Source organism: Trichophyton verrucosum (assembly GCF_000151505.1).
Source record: "Trichophyton verrucosum HKI 0517 chromosome Unknown contig00205_1.f1.exp, whole genome shotgun sequence".
In the NCBI taxonomy this organism is placed as follows: Eukaryota; Fungi; Ascomycota; class Eurotiomycetes; order Onygenales; family Arthrodermataceae; genus Trichophyton; species Trichophyton verrucosum.
In genome coordinates, this window is record NW_003315517.1 from 225,193 (window position 1) to 244,563 (window position 19,371).

General features: G+C 48.9%; 7 protein-coding genes across 7 annotated transcripts; 4 read left to right on the forward strand and 3 right to left on the reverse strand.

The window, feature by feature from the left end:
- Positions 1–498: 498 nt before the first annotated feature.
- TRV_02332 (G1/S regulator NimO, putative) lies at positions 499–2,552 on the forward strand (the record flags this gene model as incomplete). Its single annotated transcript, XM_003023539.1, has 2 exons — positions 499–1,026; positions 1,083–2,552. The coding sequence occupies 2 exons, from the start codon at positions 499–501 to the stop codon at positions 2,550–2,552; spliced, it is 1,998 nt and encodes a 665-aa protein (XP_003023585.1).
- A 772-nt stretch (positions 2,553–3,324) lies between these two features.
- Positions 3,325–4,439, forward strand: TRV_02333 (uncharacterized protein; the record flags this gene model as incomplete). The annotated part of the gene is made up of 2 exons (XM_003023540.1): positions 3,325–3,765; positions 3,828–4,439. 2 exons carry the CDS (start codon positions 3,325–3,327, stop codon positions 4,437–4,439), a joined length of 1,053 nt encoding a protein of 350 aa, XP_003023586.1.
- A 7,328-nt stretch (positions 4,440–11,767) lies between these two features.
- Positions 11,768–12,101, forward strand: TRV_02334 (uncharacterized protein; the record flags this gene model as incomplete). Its single annotated transcript, XM_003023541.1, has 2 exons — positions 11,768–11,894; positions 11,965–12,101. The coding sequence occupies 2 exons, from the start codon at positions 11,768–11,770 to the stop codon at positions 12,099–12,101; spliced, it is 264 nt and encodes an 87-aa protein (XP_003023587.1).
- A 2,021-nt stretch (positions 12,102–14,122) lies between these two features.
- TRV_02335 (uncharacterized protein) lies at positions 14,123–14,826 on the reverse strand (the record flags this gene model as incomplete). The annotated part of the gene is made up of 2 exons (XM_003023542.1): positions 14,123–14,522; positions 14,597–14,826. 2 exons carry the CDS (start codon positions 14,824–14,826, stop codon positions 14,123–14,125), a joined length of 630 nt encoding a protein of 209 aa, XP_003023588.1.
- An 895-nt stretch (positions 14,827–15,721) lies between these two features.
- Positions 15,722–16,691, forward strand: TRV_02336 (uncharacterized protein; the record flags this gene model as incomplete). The annotated part of the gene is made up of 3 exons (XM_003023543.1): positions 15,722–16,114; positions 16,180–16,526; positions 16,658–16,691. The coding sequence occupies 3 exons, from the start codon at positions 15,722–15,724 to the stop codon at positions 16,689–16,691; spliced, it is 774 nt and encodes a 257-aa protein (XP_003023589.1).
- Positions 16,692–16,861: 170 nt separating this feature from the next.
- Positions 16,862–17,657, reverse strand: TRV_02337 (uncharacterized protein; the record flags this gene model as incomplete). The annotated part of the gene is made up of 3 exons (XM_003023544.1): positions 16,862–17,199; positions 17,283–17,573; positions 17,645–17,657. The coding sequence occupies 3 exons, from the start codon at positions 17,655–17,657 to the stop codon at positions 16,862–16,864; spliced, it is 642 nt and encodes a 213-aa protein (XP_003023590.1).
- Positions 17,658–18,250: 593 nt separating this feature from the next.
- TRV_02338 (uncharacterized protein) lies at positions 18,251–19,255 on the reverse strand (the record flags this gene model as incomplete). The annotated part of the gene is made up of 1 exon (XM_003023545.1): positions 18,251–19,255. The coding sequence occupies one exon, from the start codon at positions 19,253–19,255 to the stop codon at positions 18,251–18,253; it is 1,005 nt and encodes a 334-aa protein (XP_003023591.1).
- Positions 19,256–19,371: the final 116 nt, after the last annotated feature.

The window sequence follows — 19,371 nt, forward strand, 5'->3', positions numbered from 1 at the left end:
CTTTCTATATTACTACCATCACCGCCATCTCCAGGATATCCCTTCGTCCTGTCTGTTGTAGAGTGTCTCTTGACTAGGGCTTAGGGTACCTGGAGTACGCTAAAGTCGTGAGGGACGGCTGCTGACTCAGCAAGAATAACGTGACCCGATCTTTGTTTAGAGCAAAACAAGACGAGGAAGACAAAGACGAACGCCGTCGACATCGCCAACCACCACAGCCAGCATCGTCGTCCCAAGGCACAGCGATGACTGCGTCCTCCTGACGGGCTCAAGAGAGCGTCCTCCGCCTCCTCCTTCGCTCTCTCCTTTGTCCCTGTTGTGTTATTGTCCTTTTTTACGTCCTTCTTTCAGTCATTTTACCCGTGTCTCCATCGCGTGTCGTCCTGAGTGAGGCTCTTTTTCTCCAGCTTCACCAGACAGAAAGAATATCAACAACAAGTTTTCGCCATTCACTCTAATCCCCGGTACTTCTCACCCCTCAGACCCGTATTGTTATTCATGGCCATTTTATTCGTACCATCTCCACACGCGTTGAATGCAATGACTACCCGAAGAGCGCCTCTGGCAAACGTTCCCAATGCTACGAACTCCCCTCACCGAGCCGTCTCCACGGCCACGGCTGCTACCATGAAGCGCACTCGCCCACCATGGGATTCTGCTGGGGCCCCTCCGCCGTTGAAGAAACAGGTGCTCGATACTGCTGACAATGCGGACGCGCGATTCTCTCAGCGGTCTTTGAACCAACAGCAGCCCCAGGCGGGAGAGTCGAAGATATTCACCCGCAGAACTAATACTCAACCCACGGCCTTCGAGAAGAAGCTGGCTGCAGTGAGAGATAAGCCAAAACAGCAGCAGAATGCGCTCAAAGTGAGCAGGAACATCAAATATTGTCCGGAGTCGGTAGAGAGTGTTCGCCAGTGGCAGAGACACTATCGAAAAGTCTTCCCTTCTTATGTCTTTTACTTTGAGAGCATTCCTGAAGAGGTCAGGAAGAAGTATGTCAGGCAGATCATGTCCCTCGGTGCTGTAAGTTGCTTAAACTTCTCCTGTTCAATCTGCCATATACTAACTCATGTGTTTAGACCGAGGAAAAGTTCTTCTCCCGGGTAGTTACCCATGTCGTCACGTCCCGGTCCATCCCTCCAGAAGTCGAATCTGAAAAGCATACGGAAGCAACCCAGTCAGCTTCTGCTGAAAATAACATGTCGGGCTCGGTCCAGACCGTAAACCCTTCGATGTTGGAGAAGGGTGTTGATGCTCAACTAGGAAAAACACGTTCGAGAACAGGTTTCGGGATGATCGAACCAGAAAGTAAGAAAGGCATGGGTGGCGGCAGTGGGGATCTTCTTCACCGTGCTCGTCAAATGAACATGAAGATATGGACCCTGGACAAGCTTCAGCGTGTCATATTTACTATGAATGATAAGGAGCTGGCACATATACTCCAGCCCAGCCGCAATGGTACTGCACCGGCGAAAAACAAGACCGAAGATGATCTCTCCTTGGCTCTTCAGCATGAGAAACTCCATGCCCCTACTGACTCTGACTCTCTGACCTTAAACAAAGGGCTGGTCCCCTTCAAGGGACCATACCTGTATATCTGGGATTACAACCGGGAAACGCGCCCTGTAGTTATTCGAGAATATCCCAAGGTTAACAAAAAACAGGACGGTGCCTGGCCACAGTTCCGCAGTGTCGAGCTAGGGAAATGCCCCTTTGTTGAAACCACCGGCAGCAGGAAAACAGAAAAGGATAGGCAAAAACAACAACAGGCAAAAGCTAATAATACCCAAACCACCCTAGTAACAAAAACAATGGCGCCTCCTGCCAGAGGGCCAAGCAAAACACCCAACCAACAACAACAGTCTAACATGACCCCTACTAATCAAGATGATACCGAGTCTGCACTCGAGGACTCTGCAGGTAGGCCGATTGAGCCTATGGAGAATACTGCCGCCACCACAACTACTACCAATGAAGGGCCACGGCCAGTCTCTAAAGGCTCAATCTCGGCTTCTTCCTTACCCTTTAAATTTGGAGGTGAAATCGCCGCTTCCGGAATTCAACCATCAAATATCACATCTGCCATTCGATCGCAGATGATATCCTCGACGGCAGCTACGCAAGGCGCTAGAGCTGCTACTAGCAAGGAAGTACACGAGCTCAAACGCAAGGTTCTGGAGAAGAGCAGTGGAATTGTCTCTACCGCCATCTCCTCATGTCACAGGGCTGATGCAGCAGCCGCTCCCCAGTCCCAGCCTGTTAGAGTGCCAATTGCCCGTGCGGCCAAGCTTAAAGCCCAAGCGAACGAAAATGGCGCCGTACAACTGACTGAACGGAACAGACGCGCCAGTGATGTAGCTCCCAAGAAACAGAGCGCACTGCGAAAACAGCAGGCTGGAAGCAAGAAGCGTGACCCTAAGCCAGGCTACTGTGAGAACTGCAGGGAGAAATTCGAGGATTACGAGGATGTATGCTTCTCTCAATTTTTCTTTTTCCATTTTAGACTGGCTGTTCTCAAGCTAACCAAAATCACAGCACATTGGGACTAGGAAACACCGCAAGTTTGCTTCGAATTCCATAAACTTCTTTGAAATAGACGCATTCATTCTTGGCCTGAATAAGGGTCATGATAGGTATCGGTAGTAGCATACCGGCAGATAAACGTTGTGTTTGCCTTGACTTGCATGGCCCTCGAAATATTTGTATTTATAACGAAGCGACTTCAGCGTAAATTCTCAAAGCACACACCTTCTGATTGCGAAGTAATTAATATACCACATACAAGTCGAATCCTTTACTCCTCGCCATCTTCATCTCATCCTTTTTGTTACCCCCTATCTATTATCCCCTGCGCTCCCAGTTGTAGAAGCTTGTCTGCCTTTCCCCTTGCCAAGTCATATCACATGACAAATGGTCTCGTGACTGTCTCTCGTCCATCCAATCACATGCTTCTCTCCCGGTAGTGACGGAACGAACAAGCTAAAAACCGAACTAACAACTCTCATATTCTCTACTCTACGCTGCATAAACCATCACGTACCAAATATAAAAGATCTGATTTTTCCCTGAAACAAGAGGAGAAGAAGGAAGAAAAAGACTCAATCTGATGGAATGGGTTTCTCTCGTTTAATTTCGCACAACAGTTTATTTTTCCATAATTGGTTCACATATACCTTGACAATATAGCTAGTTATCCCAGACCATAACTAGATACCCCCCTGATATCATAATTGAATATACACCCTCCTTCTCTCCTGTCTGTGTTGGTTACGATATATCTTCCTGCCCTCTACCTGCCCTCAACTTCCACTTCATAACAACATGGCATCTCGACTCTGCTCTCGCTTGGCATACACCCGGCCAGCCACTGTTGGCATTCGATTTGGTGGCGTCATCCGGCCCACTGCAACTACAACATCAACGTCCAAGTCCTTCCCACCTGCCGCAAAGCTAGCTGCTACAAGGCAGCAAGAACGATATAGTTCAAACTCTCCCATGGCACCTGCTCCCGGCCATGCCCGGAAGAAGGTTACCATCAAGTCATTGGAAGCCCTGTACCGAAAGGGGGAACCAATTACCATGATGACGGCGCACGATTTCCCTAGCGCTTATGTATGTGAGGCTGCGGGTATGGAGATGATCCTGATTGGAGATAGTTTGGCAATGGTTGCTCTGGGGATGAGTGACACAAGCGAGGTCACGCTTGAGGAGATGATTGTGCATTGTCGTAGTGTCTCCAGGGCAGCAGCGTCAGCCTTCGTGGTATGTATACACATATCCCTGATTTCCCTTTTTTTGCAAGAGGGTGGCTGATGATATGGTAGGTCGGTGATATGCCGATGGGCTCATACGAGATTTCGGAGGAACAGGCGGTCCAGACTGCTATCAGGCTTGTGAAAGAGGGTCGTGTCCAAGGTATCAAGATCGAAGGAGGCCAGGAAATCACGCCTACTATCAGGCGCATCGTCAAGGCGGGTATCCCTGTAGTTGCGCACGTTGGATTAACTCCACAACGACAAAATGCTCTCGGAGGGTTCAGGGTACAAGGTAAATCCATGGCCACGGCAATGAAGGTTTATGAAGACGCTCTGGCTGTCCAGGAAGCCGGCGCTTTTATGACGGTGCTTGAAGCAGTGCCTGCTGAGATTGCTTCTATCATCACGAAGAAGTTGCGTATCCCGACTATTGGTATTGGTGCCGGCAATGGATGCTCGGGTCAGGTGCTGGTGCAAATCGATATGTTGGGCAACTATCCTCCTGGAAGGTTCTTACCAAAATTCGTCAAGAAGTACGGCGACGTGTGGTCCGAGAGCTTGAGGGCCATCGAACAGTATAAGAGTGAAGTCAAGAGTAGGGAATACCCGTCGCCTGAATACTCATACCCGAGTGCAAAGGAAGTCGTTGAGGAGTTTGAGAAGGTAGTGGGGGAGAAATAGTGAGACATGGTTGCATGTTGTTCCGTCTGCAAACATTGTGTCGGCACATATTCCATCCTATACTGGCGCTTGAAGATTAATATCTTGTTTTGTTATGCGGAGCCCAGGCCGTACCGTACATACACATACCTTTAGAAAGCATTCATGTAAGTAATAGCAAAGAGTGAAAGAATACAACATACACGCAGTCAGACTTGCTCTATTTACGATTTAGAACCACCTTCCACCGCCCGCTACCTTATCATCCAAATGCCGGCGTCATGGAATATGATATAATCAATTGATCATCTGACTTGAAACACTATAAAACAATATATCCGTCAGTTAGGTTAAACGTGCAAGTTAAATTGTGAGAGCAGCTAGACATACCCTCCACAAGCCACCAATTCCCTCATCCAACCCTGGGGCAAAGACACTATTCACGTAGCAAAATACAGAGTCCGTATCCTTGCAGCCTAGCTTCTTCCTCAAGAAGCGAACGATGGTCTCGAACTTCTGAGAAGCGCTCACTTTGAACACCTTGCTCTGAAGAAGAGGAGCAGACGGCATAGGCAGGAATCGAACAGTAACTATCACATGGGGAAAACGTCAATAAGCATAAAAAGGAGAAGCAAATACGAGCTAAGTGGAATACCTTTTCTGTTATCCAGCGCTTCTATTTCTTCCATAGCCTTGTGACTTGACTTGGGAAGCACCGGCAGCACCATAGAGGTGGACATGGGCAGGTTAGCTGGGTCTCCGGTATCTGGTATAGGAGCTGTCGACCCTCTTCTGCCACTATCTTCCATACTGGATCTGCTTTGGCTAGCCCTGTCGCTGGATATATTCAGCCCTTCAGTGGTAATATGTCTTGAGGTTCGTCGTGAGGAGCCTGGAGAGGGCGACCCAAACGGGGTATGCTGCGACATCTCGGCCCTCCGGAGAAACACTTCCGGAACACCTTTCCAGATAATTAACTAACTAACTAGTTACTATGATAAGTGACTAGTTACAAAAACGAGCGGTCTTAGTGAATCGTCTTTGTGAAGTCGAATATCTAGACAACCAAGTTGTCTCTCCAGCGCTGCGTTGTCTCGAAAGCAACTTTGGGTAAAGGGTGCTTAGATAAGCTGGAAGTTAATATCAAACTTAGTTATGTAAGTCCAAAAATCACAGTTTACCGCTAACTCTAAACAGTAAAGCTTCTTACTTCATCTGGTTAAGCTCTCCACCGGCGGGTTCAAGATAAGCTTCTCTTCCGCTTCTCTTCCGCTTCCCTCTTTTTACAACCAATGTTTTTTTGCCTTCCATCAGTATAGAATTGGCAACTTTGGCGGAACAGCATACCTGATATTACCTCAAAAGTTATCTATCTACCAGGTGCAAATCAGCCGAATATGGATGAACATGGCCAAGGATATGGCGTCGACAGCCTCAAAAGCGTCCGCTAACCCCAATACCCCTGATGATTTATGTATATAAGCGTAAGTTATGTTCCCTATTCTCCTTCTATAAGAGGCCGATGGATTCCTTCTAACAGTGAATACTCCGTAAATGTTTTATTCCTATTGACGAGTAGTCTAGCAAGTGTCCTTGAGTAGCACAACTTTATCGAACTCGAGCTGAGCGCCAACCCTGCACTACGTATAGAGAGCTCCATCGATAACTAAACCCCTGCTCGGGCTCCGGACCGAAGCCAGTCAAGACAAAAAGGAAACATAGGCACGCAAATCATCGCACCGAGATCGGGAGAAGCCTCAAGTCAACACACTGCTATCTTTGTACTGAGCAACTAGGAGATCACAGCAAGAATAATAACTACCTCCTGCGTCTGGTTCCTTTCTAGTGTTACAAGCAACAGCGATTCTCGATGAAACCAAAAAAGTGCCAAGCACAATATATTAGTCATCAATCTGACTAATCTGACATCTCAGCGGGAAGAACAACAAACATCACCCACAGCCACAAGTTACAGGCAGACCAAGATACGAATAACATAACAACATCCAGCAGGACAGAGCATCTCGTTTGTCTGGCCCAGGAACCGAAGCAGGTGAAACAGACTGTGGCTGACGCTAGCAGCCAGCATTGCCCATTTGCTTCTAGAAACGCTTGAGTGAGCCAAGGCGTTGCGAGACAGGTCTTGTCCGTCTCGATCACAGTTTCAATGCTTGATTGACGGAACGAAACGCCATGGACAAGTAAATATAGATGACAGTCGAAGGCTGATAGCAGGGGCCAAGCGGATCCTTATTTTCGAGAGTTCAATGTCATGCCTGATGCTGCATACTTGCATGCCTTTAGAGAACTTTCACATTAACTACGAAATCCAAGATGCGATCTTCGAGCCCTGCGTGGCAGAAATTCTCCTAGGCTATTTTTACCGACCAGCTTTATTCGCTGTGTCATATGAGCTAGTTACTGACTGGTTGCTCCATGCGCTGGCACGAATTAAGAACGGACTAATTTAACCCTTGACCGCCGTTCCAGGTGCCCAATGCCATCCTGCCGCTGCCAGCCACGCTGACTTACAGGCCACACCACATGTTGATGCGCAGCCAACTCCCAGCTTCAAACCGGCCAGACACTCTTTGGGCTCTCGACATGGTGCTGTGGAAAATCAGTCTGTTCCTTTGAGGTGTCGCAAGTCCAGGTCGTCGCCCAGCGGTGTACGGAACAAAAAACAATCCTCCATCCCATTGCAAAGCTTGTTCATGTGTTATCAGTATCTCCGTCAAAAAAAGGCTATATATATTGAATACGAGCGAGAGGTGGTCATGGATGCCACGAGGGAAAACCAAAGGCCCTTAACCCCACAGGGGACGCGGGTTGGACGGGAAGATCCCATCCGTTCTTGATCTCTTGCGCTGTGCGAGCCTTTTATTTAACTGGCTCTCGAAGGATGCCGATTGCGACCCATCTGGTTTCTGTACTGCCAGGTACGAAGAGTATCCAGGGTAAACAGAGTATAAGGCACAATGCAAGATGATTATTTCGCGCGTAAGAGCGCACGTACGGAGCTCTCTCAGAGGGATTCAAGTAACTGGATATTCATTGTTAGGAATCTACTCGTTTAGACCGGTGGTTTAACTAGCTAACTGGCAGTTAGAACCATAGCTTATGACCGACTATCCTGTCAGCCGGCGGAAATCCTGTCATTCACTTTACGCAGTGGGCAACACACTCTTCCCTCGCTCTGTCAACTACCATTAGTTCAGTGAAAGTAGGCGGGATGAGCGACTTCTAACTATAGATGAGGCTGGGACCGTTCTCGAAGAGCGTACATCTTTTTCGGTACGCCTGCTTGCGCCTCGGACCTGGAGAGAAAGATCTAACGAGCCACAAAGCAGGCCCTCAAGATCAGCCATCGTGATTGCATACGCAGAATCCTCGGGGCTCCAAGTGAGTTAACTAGCCAGTTGCTTAGTTACCTAGTCATCCATCGCGGTGGTGGAAGACTATGCTGGGGTATGACCGAGGACAGCGAGGTGCACATCTCTGACCAGAATACTACCGCGACTGGCAGTCCTCACCTTCCGGTGGGACCGTCTGCTCTTTATGAACGTATGATATGGGAAGCCCGTGTTCTTTAAACTCCTCATAGTCAATGAGCCCAGTCCCGTTTGCGGCCAGCCCTGGGGCCTGGTAGCGAGCTAGTCAACTTACCAGCGAAAATTGCGTTTCTCAGCCTTGCCCCGAGTCGAGCTAGGTATTGATACTCACTGGCCAAGAGGCCCGACAAGATCCCATTTGGACATATTTTCTCCGTACGGTTTTTACAAAGAACAGCAATTGGAGTATCCCTACCGCCATGTGAGGCTAGTCAGACCAAGGCAACCTCAGCACATGTAACCTGCATATTTTAGTATCGACATGGACCGCATGAAGACGACAGCTTGCAAGGGTTCATGATCCCAGCACCACTCACTCCTTGTCCGTTAGTATGCACAATTTATTCAGCTGCATGAATACGGTGACACACTCAAAACACGCCCGTCCCACAGTGTATCGGCTCCTACAGCCTCGTGGGGCCCTACGGTTCAACCTTGTCCATTGTCCAGTTTCTTTCTTATTAAAATGACACTCCTGCTTGCCAACCTCTCGTTAGGAAAGTGTTAGGCGGTTTAGCTGCTGGGTCTATTCGTATGTCCAGGCTCGTTGTTTTCCTCGTTGGCTGCTCAGGTTGATTAAAAAGCCTTGCTCCGCAGCAGTGTCAACTGGCCTGCTAGTTGTTACTGCAGCCCTTCTTGCTCGCGATGGCAGATCTGTCGAAGATTCCCATTGCTCCCAACCCGAACGGCGGGCCGCCCAACTTTGCTGACCCGCCATCCTTGGAGTCGACCGTCTTGTCGCTGGGCCTGGCACTCATATGTATTAGCATGGCATGTTTGACGTTACGGCTGCTCTCTAACTACCAACGAACGAGCAAGTTTCGTTTGGACGACTGTATGTGCATGGCAACAGATGTTCTGACTCATGGCGAAAGGTCCAGCCTTGTGGGCTGAGAGTTGCTGCTAACATGATGCGCTACCAGATTTGTGTATATTCGGGGAGATAGCAGGCGTTGGATTCTGGGGCATAGTTTATTCCGGTATGTGAATTGAGCATTCTTCGTTATGTTGCCTTTTGAAAGAAGCCCGACTGATGGTAGCTCAGTTGCCCGAGATGGAAATGCAAAGCACTCGTGGGATGCTCCAATGAGTATAGTCACAGCATCTTTCATAAAAGTGAGTCCACTGGACCATGATCAACAGGCTGAACTCATAGCATCAGCGACTTAAATCTAACTGGCGTAGAGACATTTTGCGTCGCAAATGCTTAGCTATCCAGCCTTGTGTGCGACCAAGGCTGCTGTCTTAGCTCTTTATATCCGAGTATTCGACAACTCACGATGGATGCGTCGAACATGTTATGTCCTCATGGTCTTGATATTCCTGGCATATGGAGTCAACATCGTCTTGGTGATCGTGTACTGCCTCCCGCGAAAAGGTGCGCCCTGGGATACCGCCGTCCTTGATAGGTGTGGTGATCCTGGAATTCTTGCTATCTCTTTCGGCGCCTTTTCAGTCTTGTCGAACATCATCCTGTTTGCCTTACCGTTTCCGATTATCCTAAGCCAACTTCTCTGTCCCATGAAGATAATTGGTCTAACAGGAGTATATCTTGTTGGAATATCGTAAGTTCAACAATAGCCATAAACTAATCCCTGTGATCTCAAACTGACAAGTGGCAGGACAATCGTCACAAGTATAATGGCACTGCGTTATCGAGTCAAGACCTTTCTTGGGGAGGATCAACTTTGGAATGGATTTACTGTTACCATCACAACGTACGATTGACCCCGGAGATCAATTTAATGATAAAGTCTCTCGGAACGCTAACAGCACACTAGGTTCGCCGAAATATTTGGAACGGTTTGCGTCAGCTGTGCTCCCGCCCTGTACGCCTTTTCTATGAACTTTGTGCAGAAGAGCGACCTATATCCAAGCCTTCGACCGAGGCCATTATCTTCCAAGAAAAGGACAAAAACGGACAACTCCTCTGCGGACGGGAACAAGTTCGACTCCATGTCCAACTTGAAGATTCACCACGATTGGACGGATAAGTGCGCGATGAGCCACGGCGTAAGGTCAGGCCCGTTGACGAGGATATATTCCACAGTCAACCCATCATCAACTTACATCCCGATGACGAATGGCATAGCCAAATCAACGCGCATCGACCAGTCCTCGACGATAGTCGATCCCAACGCGAGCACGCACCCGGAGAGCTGGCCGGAAAAGATGTGACCAACTAATACATAATTAGTCGATCCCTATATGATTAAATGGCGTTTGTTTTCTTGGGAAAAGGCTGGGTAAAGGGGTATCAGGCGCTCGGATGGATGTATCTGATAACTTGTATGTATATAACTAACTAGCTGTGTTAATTCAACACCAGCACTTTTTGAAGTCTCTCAGAGCACCTGTCGATTCACTATGGGCTAGTCAACTCAATCAAGGGCAGCCGCCTCCACATCCATCCTCGCTAACAAATTTTGCTGGTTGTTTTTCTTAATGCATCATGTGACTTCACATTCACTCGCTGACTAAGACACGGGCACATGACTTCGTCGGGCCTTATCGATAAGCACCTCGACCTCCGCCCGACGAAGCGACTTCATGCGTCCTCCTGGCTTTTCCTCTTCTCAAGGTTGCTGCAGACACCTCCACGCTTCTCACGCCTCCTAACAAGCTCTCCAGCGTAGCCATAAACGCTGTGTTGGCTCCGCTGCCACGCCCGAAATAGCTGCAACAGCTCCTTGCAAGCTGCCCTGTGACCCCGAGACTCCAACGACCCCGCTGGCACCTTCTCCCTCCCGTGACAAGGTCGAACAACTGTGTAGCTGTTCACCAGAATCGTGAAAAACTGTCTGACCTTCCTCTTCTGCCCCGATTTGAGCTGTAGAACCGTCGAAAAGCAGCTTTCACTACCCGCTGAAACTCTGATACGTTGACTCGCCACGTTCACCGCTACACCCGGCAAGATGAGCAGCCCAAAGCGAAGAATTGAGACAGATGTAGGTCCCTGAAAAAGCCGATATTTACCTTTGCTACCAGAGAAGAAGTTAGACTGACTGAGTGGTTGTTTTGTTTGCCGGGTAATTATAGGTTATGAAGTAAGTCTGCGTTTTGCCCCTGACTAGCAAACTTCGTGCTTCATTTTGCTAACTAGACGTAGGATGTATGGCTTTCCTTACTCCCCACCAAAAGTCAAGTTCAGGGATACGCAGATTACTTTTGGCATTGCCATGCTATATGGCAATAGGCTGAATAACTTCTCCTTGACAATCTAAATACTAATGTGGACATTTAGGTTGATGAGTGACTATGAAGTCACATTAGTCAACGACAACAGTAAGTTATATTCAAGAGGCCTTTAAATAAGACCGTGGAAGCTGATCTTTCTCTTCTATTATGTAGTGTTCGTGATATTCCCCGTTAGCCATAGTTTGGATACTGGTGAAATTGATATCTAACCGCCGAGAACGCTTTAGGCAAGAATTCTATGTACGGTTCAAAGGGCCGGAAGAGAGTACGTTCTCCAATATGGACACAATATAGTTTTTCTTGCTGCTTACGAATAATAGCTCCATTTGCTGGTGGGATTTGGAAAGTGCACGTCGAACTGCCTGACCAATACCCGTACAAAAGCCCGAGCATCGGCTTCGTAAACCGGATCTACCACCCGAATATCGATGAACTGTAAGATTACTGTTCTGTATTCTCTGGTATTTTGCTAACATGCACTTTAGGTCTGGATCAGTGTGTCTGGACGTTATCAACCAAACCTGGTCGCCGATGTACGACATGATCAACATATTTGAGGTCTTTCTCCCACAGTTACTTCGATATCCCAACCCATCAGATCCATTGAACGGTGATGCTGCTGCTGTTCTCTTGCGTGATCCCAAGAAATACGACGCCAAAGTTAGGGGTAAGTCTTGGCTCTAGAATAAATGCTTGCTTTTAACTAGTTAGAGATACTAATAACACAAACTCTTAAGAATACGTCACCAAGTATGCCAGCAAAGATGCTGCAGATGATGGTGGAGAAGACACAGAGGATGACGGCGAGATGAGCTCGGTGGGTAGCTACGAGTCTGGCGGTGAAGAGCCCGCTGGTGAGATGGACGATGTCTGAGCACAGCTATCCCATACTTGCACACCCTTCGGCGTATATTATCTTTCTTCCTCCCATCAGTCCTGTTTTCCCCTTTGGATATATCAAGTATAACTCGGCGTTTTAGCGGTATTCACATCAACTCTGAAATGGAGTTCTATTGCCTGTTGAGCCTCTTCGCTAGGAGCATTGCGTGTATGGTGCTCGGATTTCTTTTGTCTGCTTTCTTCTGTCCATGGGGCCAAGGGCGACAGATCAAAGCCGGACAGTGAAGCTTGTCTCTACTTCTTTGATTCTGCCTCGACTGTTGACTTCCAGCTGTCCCTATTGCTACTATTCAACTAGTCTATTTCATTAGAATCTGGTATCTCCCCTATATCCGTACTATATTGTCCACCCCTTGAATATATATATATACACATAGATTCTCAAAAACACCATGATATCAACTCCAGCTTTCATCCCGCTTACACGCTCCGCGGTGTAACACCCGATGTTTAGGCAGAACTCCATCCCTGAATGGAATCTGCCATGCAATTGTCTGTATATTACTTGGATATACAGTGAAATGACCCCTTTCACTGACATCCGCCGTATCCGCAGCAATGATGGCTCCATTAGCACCTCCCCGTATCCAGGCTTCTTCCGTCCTGTTAGGAAGCGTAATATGCGCCACACCAGAGACAAATATCACCCATCTAGAAGACATCTTAACCACCTTGTCCTAACAAAGTAACTATAGTATGGCATATCTTACTGTGCAACAGGAGCGTTGTGTAAGCCACCGTCAAAATTCGGTGGAAGGACAGAGTACTTTGCTTCCCCTATGAGACCGTCTAGAGGTAGAACTGCGGTACCTTTAGTACCTGGATCGTCTGAGACGTCGAATCTGCGCCCAAGTTGCCAGCATTCTAGCGTTGATTGGCCGTTCTCTCCTGTCAGGGCAGTTATGTTCAGCGTCCCTGGGACTTTGGTCTCTGGTATTGTAGCATATGCCAGGAGTGGATATACGGTAAGACTCGATATTATGGATAGGAATGACTTCATGATGCTTCCTAAATTTCAGATAGGTATAAGGATATAATTTTTGGCTTAAATGTATAGAGGATGGCGCGGTTATATAGACGTTGAATAGCCCCTGAGATGGGATAGCCTACTGCGTCGGAGCGCCATCGCCGAGAGAAAGGCTACCAGGATGCATCCTTCAGACAGTAGGCGACGGTTGAGCTGAAGAGATACCCGAGTAACTAAAGTAGTTAACAAGCTATTCAGCCATCTGGATGAAACCCTGATGCCGATCTCAACGCCGCTGTCGTCATTAGTTTATGGTCGGAGAGATCTTCGCTGATAAAGTATAACCAACGAGATGTCCATTTGATAGCCACCATAACTATGTCGTGCTTGAAGAGTTATGATAAATATGTTCTGCTATGCTTTCTCGGAGAAATTCCTTTTGCACGGTTTATTATTTTTTTAATTTCGGAACAAAAAGGGGGGCTAATCTATCATACATACCTGGACACCTGCGGGTTTAGCAGAGCCCATTCACTTCGCCGAACAGTGGTTTTCAAAGCCCAAGAATAAGGGATGAAAATGGGAGGAGAGAGAAAGGAAATCGTGTTGGAATATGACTAATTTTGGGAACCAGTCGGGTTGGACTGGTGCCAGATAGAGGGGGTAAGGTGATGCGGCGGAGGTAGATATCCAGCTTGCCATCCTTGTGTTTTCAATGCAAAAAAGGAGAAGAAACAAAAAAAAAAAAAGTTCTAGAAGTAGGAAATAAGAAGCGAAGGAAAGTAGAAGTAATATCAACTAGAAAGGAAAAGGCAAGGTTGCGTGAGACAGGATAAGGATATCTAAGAAAGAAAAGCGAAACGCGGTTGGCCGGGTAGTGTGCGTATGTATGAACGGAAAGTCATATGTTGGTCGTCATGAAAACCAAGAGAATATTTGAGAGGTGTATCCCTGTGTATCGTGATAATGGTAGGGGTGTAGTTATGAAGTGGAGTGATCATGTCGTGGGCCGAGTATGCAAGAATGAATCATTTGACCTTTAACACGCCAAAGACGTCTACCTCGTCCTTTTGGCCGTCGTCCAGGTTCAAGGCGGGCCTGGTCTTCTTTCCTTTTCTCGTGCTCATCACGACCTCGCCCCAGTGTTTGGGCACAGCAGAAAGGTTGACGTTATGAGGGTAGTCTGGGTTTCGGTATGACACATATCTCATCCCTGCGAATTCACCGGGCATAGGGGATGAGGATTGCCGTGAAGATTGAGATCTCTGAGATGCTCTGGGAGGGGACTGAGTCGAATTATATGTATCGGCTTTGAAGGTAGCCTGGGTGATGGTTGCTTCTGAACTTGGGATTCGGGACGCTTGAGCACTGCTCTGAGCTGAGGGCACGAATGGCTGAGACTGGATGGCCCAGATATCAACGACAGAACTGGAAGTTTGGTTACCCTGTTAGCTATACTATGCCCGTATCAAGGCGTCTTCTTGCCCGGTGGAGTCACTTACTCTGACGCTCGCTGGCAGATGGCCTCGAGAGCCTCCCTCTCGCGCTTCAACGTCTCAAGCTCCGGGCCCGGCGGAGGGCCCTGGACAGTCCCGTAGTTGAATCCGGCCTGGTATATGTCTTCATCTAGCAAGCGCGAGGACTCGGACTGTGATATATCGCAATGCGACGGGCTACCAGTCAGTAAACGCTCTCCTACAATGCGCCCCAGCCACCGGCGGGCAGATGACATACCTCAGTCCTCTCCTGCCCATGCAGGCACGACAAACAGGCACCCATCGGCAAAGTGTATGACAGAGGTACTCCGTACTGCGCAGGTATATAAGGACGGTAGCGAGCGATAGGTAGCGACCAGAGTTGGGCCGTTCGGTATTGATGTCAAAGTCGAGGGCGGATGGTCTTCACGAACAGCTGCAGCCGGGCAAATAGGCCTGAGGAGAAGCCCATTGAGCGACCAAGAGACACAAGCATCGGGCAGCCAGCGGGGGAGCAGAGAAACGGCGGGCTTGTTTCTTATTAGTTACTAGCTATTCCATCATCCCTTCGTCTTCGTCTTCGCCTGCAGCGACTTTTGTTTTTTTTTCTTCCTGCTCTGCTTCTTCCTTGCAGCCGAAGTTGAGCTGGCAAGTCGCTGCTGACCAATCAGCCCCCGGCAACTTGCAGTGTCAACTCGTTATCTTCGCCCTGCAGTGAGACTTGCGACGGTTGACGAACACATCCTGACTTGCAGCGGCGGGACAAGAGGACGACAGCGCTGGAGCAGGCTCAGGGTCTGTGCAGTCGAGGACGGCGACCCTGCTGGCAGCCCCGAAATCAGGGAAGAAAAGCAGCGAAAACGCACCATGTTCGCGTTACCAAGTGCCAAACGGTAGTTAAAATGCCCTTGTCGCACAGCTTCTTGCAGGCCTGCGCGCACACGCAGTTAAGCAGATTGCAGCGCTTCTAACTAGTGTTCTAGGGTCTGCCGTGATGATTTGAAGTCCCCCGAGTCGTCTCGGGCTTCGTCGCCTGAGAGTTCGGCTGCTACGTACGCCGCCACGGCGCTGGAGAAGGCCTTCTCGTCCTTTGAGACCGTCAATTCGAAGCTGCCCACCGCCTCTGAGGGATTGGAACAGGAGGACACCAGGATGCGCGAGGATGCGGAAGAGGAGGAACAGGAGTTTGAGTTCCGGCTCTTCAGCTCTGTGTCTACCAGGAAGACCGCGGACGAATCTCGATCGAGGACAGAGGGGCACGACGGCAGCGGTTTGGGAGGAGTCCAAAAATTAAAGATACGGTTACGGTCTCCTTCGCCGTCAGCATGTCCGCTGGGGGATGGCGGCTTCGTCGTGCCGTTTCGAGGATGGGACTACTACTTTTCCAATCCGGAGCTGGTTATGCGAGCCGTGGGGGACACCTCGTGGCAGCGAGGAGCCAAGGACAAAAATACATCGAAGCAACTTGATGCGTTGAGATATACGTTTAGAGATACCGCTGTGGATGGGGAGGCTATCCTTGCCCGTGCTGCTTCGGTGGCTTGGGTATGTACTTTTTTTTTTGGGCTTTTTGGAGTCTCTCCCCTACAAGTTTTACTAACAGAGCTTAGCCTGGTTGCCATCTTCCATGGAGAGTCGTACATATTCCAGGACCAAAGGTAAAGTCGGCTTCGAGTGCGACGCCTACTACCAAGTCGGAACCTTCTTTATCCAAGAAAAAGAAGAAGCCCGGCAAGAAGAGACGGATAGCATTACGAAAGCGGGTTGTCATTAAAAAGATGGCTGAAGAAACCGAGAAGGAAAAACGGAATCGGAAGAACCGGGAGAGAAAAGTAAAGAGGAGACAGAAGGAGAGAGAGAAGAAAGCTGCGGCCAGAGCAGCTGCAGGAGAGGATGAGCCTACGGTCCTAGCGGCTTCTGATACCGCTGCTACCGCTGGGGAGACGATTGATAAGTCGTGAGCGACAGCTACTACTAATACTGTCTGGATATGATATATTAACTATATAAACCAAGGCAAGCCGAATAGTCACACCTCGCTGATATATCAACTGTACTAAACGTCATATTAACGATATAATATATTAGGAGAGAAGAAAAGAAAGAGAAGCAGGAGAAATAAAACAATCACAGGGGTATCCCAAAAGTAATTAAAAGCCCACCTCGTTGCTTTGGCCGATATCAAAGCCTCCATAACCTCATTTTATGACCATAGGGTTAAAGAGAAGTCATACTGAACGTTAGGCTCTATTCGGAAGAACGGTTATTGCTCGCAAAGAAAACTGTCCAAGCTTACTTGGCGGCGGCAGCTTCGGTGGTAGGAGCGGCTGTTTCAGCTGGCTTGACCTCCTCGGTGGTCTCTGCGGCGGGAGCTGGGGTGGGTTCTGCGGCCTTGGTTGCGTCTGTGGTGGTGGGAGTTGGCTCAGCGGGCTTCTCAGCTTCGGGAGCTGGAGCTGGAGCTGGAGCTGGGGCTGGGGCTGGGGCGGTGGTGGTGGTATCAGGCGCGACTGGAGTCTCTACCGCCTTCTTCTCTACCTCGGCCTCGGTGGTAGCTGGCGCTGGCGCAGGTGCAGGTGCAGTCGGTGCAGGTTCTGGCACCGGTGTCTCAGGAGTGACCTTGTCCTTGTTTGCTATGTCGGTGTTAGCAAAAAAAGAAAAAAAGAAAAAAGTGTTCAACTACGTCTTTCACCTGCGTGTGTGTTCATATACATACCATCTTCAGTTGTGGAGGGTTCCTCCTGGGCTCCCTCTGGCTTTGACTCTGCGGGGGCAGTCTCAGGGGCCTTGGTGACCTCTGGTGCTGGAGTCTGCTGAGCAGCACTTCCTTCAGTAGGGGCTGGGGCTGGAGCAGCACCTGGAGCTGGAGCTGCGGGCGTCTCTTCTGTCTTCTTGTCCTCGGGAGCAGTGGTGGTAGGTGCAGTAGCTTCCTGGTTCTGCTTCTTGTTCTTGAGACGGCCAAGGAAGTTCCTCAAGCCCTTCTTCAGCTGATTAATCGCATCTGGTGCTGCGAGGAGTTAGTCTTGTCCACTTCCAAAGTCCTTTCCAGGGCGTCTACTTGATCATCAAGATACTTACGGACACCTGGCATCTTGAACGGGCTTGGTCCGGTTTAAGGGGCTGCCCTGATAGATCTATAACGGCGAGTAGACGTTGGCGTGGGTAGCTCCCTTCGAGTAGACAGGATGCTTCTGCTGGCCGGCAACGAGTCTGCAGTGGTGCAAGGCGTAGTCCTGAGCTAGTTGCGTGCCTGAAGTCGAAGCTGATCTCCAACGCCTTGTTCGTCCGTCGTTCTCAACGTCTCCTCAAGCGAGAAAAAACGCGGCAAAGAAAAAGGTGAAACGCCGAGCACGGGCCATAATAAACACCGTGCCACGTGATACGCTATGTGAACCTTAAAGGGGTTTCTTATACGGGAGAGTGTCTTACTTATTTTTGTTGATTTTTATATCTGTTCCTACTTTGTCCTTTGTCGAGTTGTCTACATTGCTACAGAGGCAAATCTACCGTTTGGACGTCGTGACAGCCATTGTATCAAATACCAACTAACTTCATCTCCATTTAATCAACATGGAGAACGGAGTCTGTGGAGAAACGGAGAATGCTTGGTTGTCGGATAAAGGGATAAAGGGCCCGTCTCTCTGTTGCTGGAGATGGTTCCTTTGAAGAAGGTGTAGTCTTCCACTAGTGGGCATTAGCATCTAGCAGGCTGTCCGGTAAGGCCAGCTTGACTGGAATGTTGCCTGTCAATCCATACAAACTCTTCGAGTCCTTCAGCCAGTGGAATAAACAACTACCGCAGCCACTCATAGCACCAAAGGGATTAATTTCAACAAGCTGCGTTGATCCATCAGGCACGCTCAAAACATCAAAAGTAAAGCCCTCCCGCTCCATCATCTCGTGTACAAGCACATCTGGCAGGTGGCGTGCGGTCTCCATAATCCTGCTGTGAATCTGCAGGGAGTCAAGGTGCACCCGATTGGCCACCTTGACTGCATCTTCCATGTTGTTGACTGAAAACGGGCTTGTCCACCTATATTGTGATATGGCAGCAATGCCATTTCCTGGTGGTGGACAGAAGACTCGAAACTCGCGCGAGGGGTCCATCTGCTCATTATACGGAACGAGATAAACCACAGGCTTGCTCACGCCATCCTCGAGGGTATCCAAAATGGCCCGTCTTCCTCTCATAGAAGTACACAGCTGTCTAATAAGATCGTGTACGCTTGTAATGGGTTTCATGCCGTTCTCACCGTCCTTGGTACTGCAACTGTCTAGTCGGAGGAACCATTTCCGATGACGACCAAATATTTCCTCGGTCTTCACGCCGGCCAATGACTGCTTTGGAAACATTTCAACCAGGCCATCGAAGATAGACGGTCTAGAAGACATCCTTGCGATCCAGACCTGGTACATTTCTGTCGTCTCAAAGGCCAGGTAGCGAGGTAGCTCGAAAGTGTGCCATTCTTCTGCGCCTTGGCTAGACATTATCAACGACACCCAATGTTGGTATAATGTTGAGAAGAGGCCTGGCTTGATATGCTTGAGGTTTTGTGTCTCCGGTACCAGCGCGTTAATATCTTCGAACGAGTGACCGTGGGTATTGAACTTGTCTGTGTCTGCCCAAGCCTCCTTTGCTTCCTGCAGAGCAGTCTGCACCTCGCTGAATGGAATAGTTATCAGCTCCATGATAGTAGGTATAATCTGTGCATATCCTTGCTATTAACTGTAAGGTAACAGACTAAATCCACTGTTGGGTTTTACCAAAAGGCAGAGCATTGTTAAGTCTGGGAAAGGATGACCAT